This window comes from Lactuca serriola, chromosome 1 (genome assembly GCF_051521515.1).
Source record: "Lactuca serriola cultivar US96UC23 chromosome 1, Lser_US96UC23_V15, whole genome shotgun sequence".
Classification (NCBI taxonomy): domain Eukaryota; kingdom Viridiplantae; phylum Streptophyta; class Magnoliopsida; order Asterales; family Asteraceae; genus Lactuca; species Lactuca serriola.
The window spans coordinates 109,662,871-109,674,117 of NC_136408.1; the positions used below are offsets into that span (position 1 = coordinate 109,662,871).

At 31.9% G+C, this 11,247-nt stretch overlaps 1 protein-coding gene across 1 annotated transcript; it reads left to right on the forward strand.

Annotated features, from left to right (window-relative positions):
• Window positions 1-1,120: 1,120 nt before the first annotated feature.
• LOC145097225 (uncharacterized) lies at window positions 1,121-6,463 on the forward strand. Its single transcript, XM_079034755.1, has 9 exons — window positions 1,121-1,374; window positions 1,997-2,048; window positions 4,015-4,088; window positions 4,637-4,738; window positions 5,136-5,267; window positions 5,357-5,408; window positions 5,539-5,612; window positions 5,779-5,868; window positions 6,282-6,463. Exons 1-9 carry the CDS (start codon window positions 1,244-1,246, stop codon window positions 6,328-6,330), a joined length of 756 nt encoding a protein of 251 aa, XP_078890881.1. The 5' UTR covers window positions 1,121-1,243; the 3' UTR covers window positions 6,331-6,463.
• Window positions 6,464-11,247: the final 4,784 nt, after the last annotated feature.

Genomic DNA, 11,247 nt, shown 5'->3' on the forward strand with positions numbered 1-11,247 from the left:
AGAAGGCCGTCATATATATTAATTTATTGTGATGTTGTCGAGTCATAGCTCGCCTAATAACTAACAAGTCTCATATATAATTATAATATACACTGTAAATCATAGATTTTTACAGATGTCACTGCAAAATTTTCATATCTACATTGAAAATCAGAAATTTTCAAAGATGTTATATGCAGAAAATTCATGATTCACCTTGTAAATATCAGATTTTCGCAAATGACATTTGTGAAAATTTTGTTTTCAACGTAGATCTGAAATATTCTCATATGCTGTCTAAAAAAAATATTTGATTTGAAGTTATTATACAATAAAGAACGTATAATAGGCTACATAAAACGTATAAAACATATAAAAGACGATAAAACTTACTATATAAGGTAGATTGTTGTCATATTGAGCCATTTCTTGTGATAGAATTTATAGATATGGGAAATGAAAACGTAAAGAGATGTGAAAATGAAAAGAGAGTATATATATATATATATATATATATATATATATATATATATATATATATATATATATATATATATATATATATATATATATATTATTTTTGTACTCCAATTTCACTTTTCCTTTGACAATTTTTTTCAGCCCTTCAAGTGATTTCGCAAATATCATTTGTGAAATCACCAACTATTTTAAGTGTTTGTCGGATTTTTGACTAATTTTTAAAGAATGGTTAATATGATTAACCTTGTTTATCTTTTTCCCAAAATGAAAATCATAATAAAATATACCTTAATAATAAGTATTGATCGATTAATTTTTTTTTCTGTGTGATACTTTTTATTTTTAGAATTTGGTTTCAATGCAAATTGGTAATTGGAAGAGACTAACAATTGAAAATTTAATGACTTAGAAACAAAGTCAGCAATAATTTGAAAATACGGGAGCAAACCAAATAATAAAATCGATATTTGCAATCAACATCATATATCCAATATAATTCAGTCAATACTTTTTTGGGGATTTTCTTATTTTACTTCTACGTCATTCTTTTTGACTTTTGACAATGTATACATAAAGAGATAGGAATGCTAAATGTCAACCAAAATTAAATATACATAAATTCGTTGGCAAATGCTATTATAAAGCCTGGCGACAGAAGCCAAACACCAAAAATCCTTACTAAAAATAGACAAATACCCTTTTAATTTGCTATTTTATATTCATCATCGCATTTATAAAGACTCGAAAACCCTACGTGCTTCCCAACACAGAACTTGGAGCAACAATGGTGACAGCATCAGCCATGGGAGTAGCAGTGAAGGCGTTGTTGATCGTATTGTTTTGTGTGATGGTTGCTGGGTTTGCTTACGTATTCGCCATTGATGGTTTTATTTCTTGTTTCAACTTGGGAGCAAGGTAATTATACACACTTTCACTCTTCATTTCCCATTATTTTTTTAGACAAAAACTTACTAAAACCAGATGAAGTTATAATTTTTTCAACATATCATATAACAACCAATATAATAAATAAGAATTTATTTGGAATTAGAGATTTTGCCACTGATGATAATGGATTTCCACGTTTCCATTTTTTTCTCTCAAATTTTTTTCGTTTAACAGTTCTTATCATTCCTTAAAATTTTAGTATTTTATAAGTTTGTAATTTTGGACCCTTATTGTAAAGTGATGTTTTTTTGTCCCTTACATAACTTCTTTTATAGTTTTCTTGTTTCGACTTTTGACATTAATTTGAAATTAATGTTTTATATACAAACGGCAAATAAGTTTCTCATCGTAACGTGTGGGGTGACTTCTACTAGTTATTAGTTAAATTACAAGCTTTATGTAGACAACTCTCGATCTCCGATTTGTTTTCAAGAATTATCTCGATTAGTTACCTTGTATTTTATTGTTATGAATATGAAATTATATGGTAGAGAAGCTTAACATTTAACTAAATTGTTGATGTTTTTGCTTCTAAATCAGTTTTCCCTCGAGTTATTTTATTTTAATTTTTTTGTCAAATTTGTTGCAGGTGGGGGATAGCGCTGCTGATGGAGTTTTCGGTATATACTGCTGTTCTAGGGGTATGAATGTTCATATCATTTATAAGTTTAAGTTTTTGCTTATTTTGTTTAACATCGGTATCATGAAAATGTTTTGATAGCTTAGTTGAAATGGTTTTTTATGATTAATCCCAAAAGTCAGGATTCTAAGGAACCTTCTAGCGTGTTTTTTTTTTCTTGAATGATTCAAGAATTTTATTTATTTATTTAATGCTAAATAAAAATATCATACTTGAAGACATCTCCTCGGGTTTGGCCTCAATGTCTTGCAAATCATGATCAACTTCACTTTTTACCATTTCATCTTTGGTATACACGTAAAATTTTCAAGCTAGAATTAGAATTATTGATGGAGAGATGTCATTGAAACGATCTTTATTAATAGGAATCGTCATCACTTCTTAGAAATTCACTTGAAAATAATTGGTGGCTCTAAATGTGTCATTAGTGATTTGGATACAATTGTTTTGGTGGTTGGATTCCGATAAAATTTGCACTTATTGCATATGTTGCCTCATCTCTTCAATTTCCTTATTCAAACTCTAAATTTCGATAGTTGTGGGATCTAGAGCATTGACCACACCATCGTACCACCCGACATTGCACATGTTGTGCTACATGTGGTGCTGGTCTTAAGGATTGACAAATCACGCAAAACATACGGTTAAAGCTATGAAGAAAATAAAGAAGACAAGAAATTAACGTGTTTAACTTGGTTAGAGTAATCAAGCTACGTTCACACTTTTTACATCAAGGTTACATTCACACAAGGAGATATGTTTATAACAACGAGTTGATCTAAAATCTGTTTAATTGTGGGCCAAGCCCAAAAAACGTTATCATCGGGCTCTACATGGAAACGATATCAAATTGCTCAAAAGAAAGGAAATGCATGGAAACGATATCAAATTGCTCAAAAGTCACAAGAATAGTATTTTGTTATTTTAAAAAAGACTTAATTCTAGTAGAACCTTTTATAAGTCTAATACAAAAGGAAATAATTAATTCAAACCGAATGGAAAATCCTTGCAAATAATCAAAAATTGTAGCCGCCAATAGTCGAAATCCTAACCTTAAATGGTAAAATCCGAGCCGACTTTTCATTTTCCTTGAAATTACAGGTGCTCACTTAGCCTAAAGGGAGTTGTGGTGAGCTTAACACATTGCCACATGATCTTTTTAATTTGTTTTCATGTCTAACATGTTCAACTTGGCATTTCTTCGGGTGTGGTGGTGAAAATCATTTAAATATATTTGATTTTGAAAAGAAAACCTAAACTCTCTCTTCTCTTTTCTAGCTAGCAACACAATTAACTTTATCTGGCGACCCCCTTGGCAAGAGCCAGGGGCGGTGTTTGGCGTCCCTGATTAGGGAGGCGGTGAGGCATAGAGCATCCCACTCCCTTTAGTCTTAGCCAGTACAAGCACTTGAATGACGTGACCAGTCTGCTATGTGAGATGATCAGTCTGTCAAAGTGCATTGTCAATATTCCATCCGTTCTATCTTTTTGATGGAATGGGTTCATTGTTGGCTTGATTCCCTGCTTCAACTTGGATACCGAAATATATATATATATATATATATATATATATATATATATATATATATATATATATATATATATCATCTTCAAATCATTGGATGAAGTAAAAAACATATCTATAGCTTTAATTATGTGATATATATATATATATATATATATATATATATATATATATATATATATATATATATATATATATATATATATATATATCATCTTCAAATCATTGGATGAAGTAAAAAACATATCTATAGCTTTAATTATGTGATATACTTCACTTTAGACACTCATATCTTTACCTTTTGTCTATTTATGCTAGCTAGCCCTTTTAGCATGGTAAATATATTAAGTATTATTATTTGCATTCACTAGGATATATTTGTATACATCTTCTTTTTAATCAAGTGAATTGACATTAATTTGTGTATACCGGTTATTTTTAGGCGTGGGTTTTCTATAAGGAATCAAGTTGGATCAAGGCAACTATTTTCATTGTTTTGATGTATGTTCTAGGAAGGTAATCTACTTTCCGTTTATGAGTTGTTTAACAACTTTGAAATCATTTTTACATTTCACTTGGAAGTTCATTTGGGCTATAATGACTGTTTAAAGGGCTTTTAAATATATATTACTTATGGTGGTTATATATCACATTAAACATGACCATTTTACATATTTCTTTGTACCATAAAAAATGTGTCTTTTGTAGTTTTCTTGTTCAGAATATGAGATTTCAAAAACTTGATCAATTTCATAATCAATTGAGCGAGCCTTTGCAACATGCATGATCAAGTCTCTTAAGAATTAAAATTACTTACATATTTGATTTCAAACATATGATCTCGTATCCACACCTTTATATGTGAAGTAAAAGAGTAAAGTTAAAAATTGAACACATGATGCTCTAATTAATGCAGTGAAAGTTGCTAATCATGCATGCCGATGAACCCCATTTATTATATTAATGGAAAAAATGATGTTTGTTGTATATGGCTCAAGGTGTTGCATTCAAATTTATTATGCATGCCGAGAATTTTTACATATCATATTTACTACCTTCTACAGCCTTCTTAGCGTTGGATACGTCCTTGTTCAGTTCTTCAAGCTATCACGTGAAGAATCTTCGACAAATCCGTTATATTTTGTGTTAGTGAGACGTCATAAAAGGTAATTAAGAATATATTAGGATATTGATTGACCATTAAAATAGCAATATATGGGCACTAATGGATCTATCATATTTATATATATTGAGCTCCATTAATTTGTGTCTTTAAAATGTAAAGCATTTACGATTGAAATGAAAAGTGTACGTAAATATTTTTTGAGGTACACTAATTATTTCTTTCTCGATGTTTTCTTTTCAATTGACCAAGGCAAATCATCATTTACTTGCTTTCTTATATATTATTACCTTTAACAATCGTCATTCTCTCCCGTTTCACTACGACAATACGAGATTTTTTTTCTTTGATTTTTATCGTTGATATCATTGCATCATGAATCATATCAAACATATTGTAAAGATATTTACGTGTATTTTCTATTTATATATTTTGCTTAGGGAACACACCTCTGGGATTTCTGTAGTAACTGCAAGAGTAATATTTTCTACAATAGCATGTTTGACACTTGGAGCTTTGATTTACACGATTATTAAAGATATATCTGGATCCTATTCTGAAGCATTCTCAAAGTACGTAAAAATGTTTTCAATTATATTATGGCCGATTCTCCTTCATAAGCAATATAAAGAGGACACTAATAAATAATAAATGAAAACAGGTGCTTCTTAACAATCATGACTGACCTCTATGTCCATGTTGTGATGTTATCGGTATGTCTACCTTAATGAAAACTTTTGCTTTGATCATTTTCATCTCTTCAATTGTTATTAATTTGAAGATTGGATTTGAAGTTCTTCCTAATTTTTTCTTTAACAAGAAGATTGGTTGTTGCTTTTGAAGGTGTGGATAGCATACAAAGAATCAAGTTGGATAATATCTTCCTTGTGGATAATCCTACATCTATGTTTTGGAAGGTGAGTATTTGTTCGATCCAAGTCAATTTGCTTTTTCTTACTCAAGTGTTTATGATGAACTATATATATTTGCTTAAATAAATTCCCTGAATCATTATTCTAAACTCATTCCATATTATAATGCGATACATATGGCTGATGATGTTTAATTTTAATTTTTTCATAGCATTACTCTATGTGTATACATACTTCGGCTATTATTCTGCCTCTCACCCGATCAGCCTGCTTCTCTTATCATATTCAATGGCAGTGACATGTAAGTCCTACAAACAATTAGGTTAATTAAATTTTTGCAGACATGTATATACAAATTTATATGTTACATGTGTGACCACGACTTTGTTGATGCATATATGTTGAATTAATTTGCATTTATATACGGATGAATTAATTCCTCTTCTTCCTTATTCACCTTCATCAAGAAATTAATGTGGTTTACAAATCTCTACTTGAGATTTTGTTGTTCATGCTTAGCTAGGCTGGTAATCATACCATAATATATAAAAGAACAAAATTAGGAGTATGGGTTAGCCACTCAAGTGTTAATGATTAGTTCATCATTTGTTTGATTACTGAAAATACTAAGATTACATTATATCTTAGTTATTGTTGTTTCTTCTGTTTTCTTGTAACATCTTTGATTGTACGAATAATTTTTTTTTTTTGCAGATATTCGCAGTCAAGTGACCCTCTACTCATCCCGCATGCCAATGTCTAATTATAGTTCGCTACATACAAATTGTTTGTTTCATTGTTATTAATAATCGTTTGTTTTCTTCTTTAATTTTCTTAATAATCATGTTATCTAATATTCGAAAGACTAATAAAACAATTGTTGGAAGGGCTGCAAATGAGTATGTTCTTTATATCCATGTAGCTTGTAAGAATTTCATTAATTGTCCAATCTAATATATCATAAGAAAGATTACGGCTAGACTTGATTTCCTGTAACCCGGGTATATGTTGGAAATCTTAGTTCAGAATCTTACACAATTCATTAGGAATCCGATTCTCCACCATGACCCTACTATACCCCAACAAATCTTCACAACTACAATCGACACTCCCAATGCAGTACAAGAAACACAATTCCATCCACCAAAACAATCAAAGAGAAAAAAAAAAAGCTAAAATCATTCCAATGGAAGCGAGTGATTGGACAGAAAAACAAGAAACTGCTTTAGCCAAGGCTTAGAATTCGGCTAGCTGATACCCAATTAAAGGAAATGCCTAAACAAGAGAAACATTTTGGAGATTGTTTGAAACATGAACCATAACCAAATGAAGCAAAGTGAATATCTGACGACCAACCAAATTACATCAAAATGGCGCAACATGAGGATGAAAATAATCGAATTCAACGAAATTCACACTAACCTCAAGAGAATATAGAAAATAGGGTCAACAATTTTGATGTCTTCGTTATGGTGCTAAAACAATACATAGAGTTGCAATCAACCTGAAAATATTTTCCTTACATAAATAATTGGTACGAGTTGAAGAAATGTCGTAGATATCATCTTCATGATGTTTCAAGTTTTCCGGTTCGAAGCATTTGAGGAAATCCAAATCCCCTAACTGACAACAATCACACGGCTGAAAATTTATCAACATCAATGTTAAGTTGGATGAATTTTATGTAGGAGAACCTCTATGTCGCCCCATTTGAAGAAATAAAATGAAGATAACGACTTTCAATTGTAGTTAAAGTTATTCGGAGGCTAGCGGTATAGATCATTTGAAAGGTAAATTTGATCGATACGTCCAACCCAAAGAGTAGAAGGTTGAGATCATGGAGGAAGCCAGAAAAGAAAACAAAGAAAAACAATATGGGAAACAAAAAAGAAAGATTCGAAAATTTGGAAGGGATATAGGGATATATATATATATATATATATATATATATATATATATATATATATATATATATATATATATATATATATATATAATTTTTATTTTTCAATGTTTGTATTTTTTTATTTTTTTTTCATGGTTTTCTTACGTTTAAATCTATGTAATGTTTTAATTTTGATGAAAATCTATTACTTTTATTTCATTATACTTATAATGAGGTATTAGATGCCATATCCTACCCGTTCTGCTAACGACCCACCACCAATCAAGCAAGCGGTGGGTGTGAGTGTACACCCATTAAGCGTTATTTTATAGGCAACAACCTTATACCCACCTTATAGATCGGCTTCGTGAATGAGGCCTACTAGCGATAAGATTAGTTTATTCTTATATATATATATATATATATATATATATATATATATATATATTAATCTTGTAATAATATAATAGTATAAGGTTGAATTTTAAACTTGTAAAACTCTAAGGGTTTGAAATTTAAATTACTCAAAATTAAACTTTTAATCATAAAATTAAAATTTCAAAACTTGAGGACAAGTTTTGAACTTTTCAAAATAAAAGGGATCAAATAACAAATAATTTAAAGTAAACAATTAATTTCATAATTATCCATATTTGACCTAATCCAATTTTAGTTACAAGATAATTACCAAATAATTCAAATAATCCATATTTATCATATAAACAAACTGTTATTCAAAAGATTTGAAATTATCTATTGTTTTGGTAGGGATAATCATTCAAATACAATAAAAATCGGATTTTATCTTAAAAAAAAAATTTAGGCATTAATCCCATAACAAAGCAACAACAAATCCCGAAATATCCTCTGCCTGATGCACAGACTCGCCGAGTCAGTCCAGGACTTGCCAAGTCGGGCCAACTCGCCCAGTCCAGATACTGACTCGCCGAGTTGAGTCAGGCAGAGGCAGGAAAAACGATTTTCAACAATAAAACATTTAAGGCATCACATACAACAGAATCCAATCAAGGCTCTGATACCACTGATGGGTTTTATGCATAAGAACAATCATATGTGCTCATACAAACCCTAATGCTTAGATCTAGGTTTCTCTATTGTACATGCATTGAATTCAAGACTTGCAAACCCTAATCTAGCATACATAATTTGAAAATTAACTTAATACATCAGATCTTGATGTTTACCTCTTCAAAAAAAAGTGGCTTAGATCTTCTTCTCTTCTTCTCTTGAGATTAGAGTCATAATTGTAACTCCTCTAATGGATCACAAACACCTCAAGCAATAAGGCAACTTTGAGAGAGGAGGGAGGATGCTAATTTTCGGCCCTAGGGTTTCCTTTTGAAACAAGTGGTCGAAAATTGGAGCCTTGGGGTCATATTTATAGTGCTAGCTGCTAGGGTTTCAGTCTAAACCCTAATGGATAACTTAGCCACCAAGCAACCTAAGGAACCTTCTGGAATAAGGCCCTTGGACGAAAATATGATGATCCTCCATCATAATTTCGTTCCCCCTTAGTCCATTGGGTTCCCTTAGCCCAAAACTCATCTATCATACATTTGACAGTTTATGCCCCTTTATTTAATTAATCTCTTTTAGTCACCAAATTAATTCATAATTAATTTATGACCAATACTAATTAAATAAACATGATTTCTCTTTTAATATATTATTCTTATAATATATTAATAAACCATAATATTCTCTCTCTTTTCAAATTACCTTGTCAAGTTGCTTCGGTGAAGGCAACCCAAAAGGACTATGCACAACCGGTTTAAGAACATACCAAATATAGTTACAAACTTAGACACTAATCCAACAGTCTCCCACTGGGATAAGTCTAGTAACTATATCTCATATATGACTTCAGGATCCGATTAGCAATCCTAGCTCTTATACGCTTCTGTCAAGTCTGATAAAAAATAGCCCTTCAAATAAAGGATCGTACAATCCTCTGTTCTAGATTTCATGTTGTCAATACTTCTTGTCCAGCATTTGTTTCTCGATCTTTAATTTGTTCGACATAGAATTTAGTTGAACACATCAACCTCATTCTGACCAGTCCCGGCATATAAGTCAAACCAAATCATCAAGTGGCCATATATCGCTCTTATCCTCTTGGGATAAAAGGAACAGAAAAACTTCGACTTATATGCTTTTATCGTTCACTAGCTAAGTCACACACAATAATGTGTTTTATAACATCAAGTTACTAATGCGTTTTCACATTATCAATGTACGATCAACTAGCAAACAATAATCATATCTCTAGGTTCAAAGATCGTATGATATTATCATCTTGCGATCACTCATTACAAAAAATAGTGATACCAGCAAGCGCGAGTTTATACCAATGCTCAAATCATATTCATAAGCACTCCTGAACTTTGTAGCAACTTTTTCTATGCCCAAAACCTTTTAGACAATCTACAAACAATTCATGATAGTCTTCATTCACATCTACTTCCAAAATATGAACGACTGTGGATTGTTCGAATAATCTTATTATTCAGGAAGTCAAAACATGCAAAATTGAAACAATAGTTAAATAACCAACACAAGATACTAGCTTTACTCATAAATAACACAACTTTATTTATTCATCAAATGTCAAGTATAAATTATCTATTACATGTTTCTTATATATCTAATCCAAACTTATATCATCCTTCAGCCCAATGTTCCTAGCGTGCTGCAAGTGTTTGACCCTACTCAATCCCTTCGTAAGGGGGTCTGCTAGGTTTTCTTCTGACGATACCCTCTTCACAACGAGGAGTCCATTTTTTACCTGATGTCTAATAAAGTGGTATTTTCTAACGATATGTCGAGATCTGCCATGATCTCTCGGTTCCTTGGTTAAGGCAACCGCTCCTTCATTATCACAAAAAATTTCCATTGGCTCCTTTATGGATGGCACAACTCCAAGATCTCCAATGAAGTTCTACAACCATATAGCCTCTTTTGACACTTCACTTGCCGCAATGTACTCTGATTCACATGTTGAATCAGCTACGGTCTCCTGCTTGGAACTTTTCCAAGTTACTGCTCCTCCGTTAAGGGTAAAGACCCAGCCCGACTGCAATTGTTAACTATCCCGATCCGTCTGAAAACTAGCGTCATTGTACCCTCGTACCCTTAAGTCATCACTCCCATTGAGGACTAGAAACCATTCCTTGGTTCTTCGTAGGTACTTAAGAATATTCTTAACTACGATCCAATGAGCTTTACCAAGGTTCCCCTGATATCTGCTGACCATGCTCAAAGCGAAGGCCACATTAGGGTGAGTACAAGTCATAGCGTACATGATAGAACCAGTTGTGGAAGCATAAGGTACTCTGCTCATATCAGCTATCTGTGCCTCTATACTCGGGCTCTGAGTCTTACTCAGCTTAGTATTGCTTTGGATTGGTAACTCCCCTTTCTTTGACTTTTCCATACTAAAACGCTTTAGTACATTATCCAAATATGTATCCTGACTGAGTCCTATCACTCTCTTTTCCTTGTTTCTTACTATCCTTATTCCCACAATATATGCAGCCTCTCCGAGGTCCTTCATAGCGAAACATTTCCCAAGCCAGGACTTGACCTCCTGCAAGGTTGTGACATCATTTCCTATGAGTAGTATGTCATCAACATACAATACGAGGAAGCTCACTATACTCCCACTGGATTTGACATATACACAAGATTCATCTTCGCTTCGCAGAAAGCCAAACTCTTTAACTTTCTTGTCAAAACTAAGATTCCATCTGCGAGACGCTTGTTTCAATCCATAAA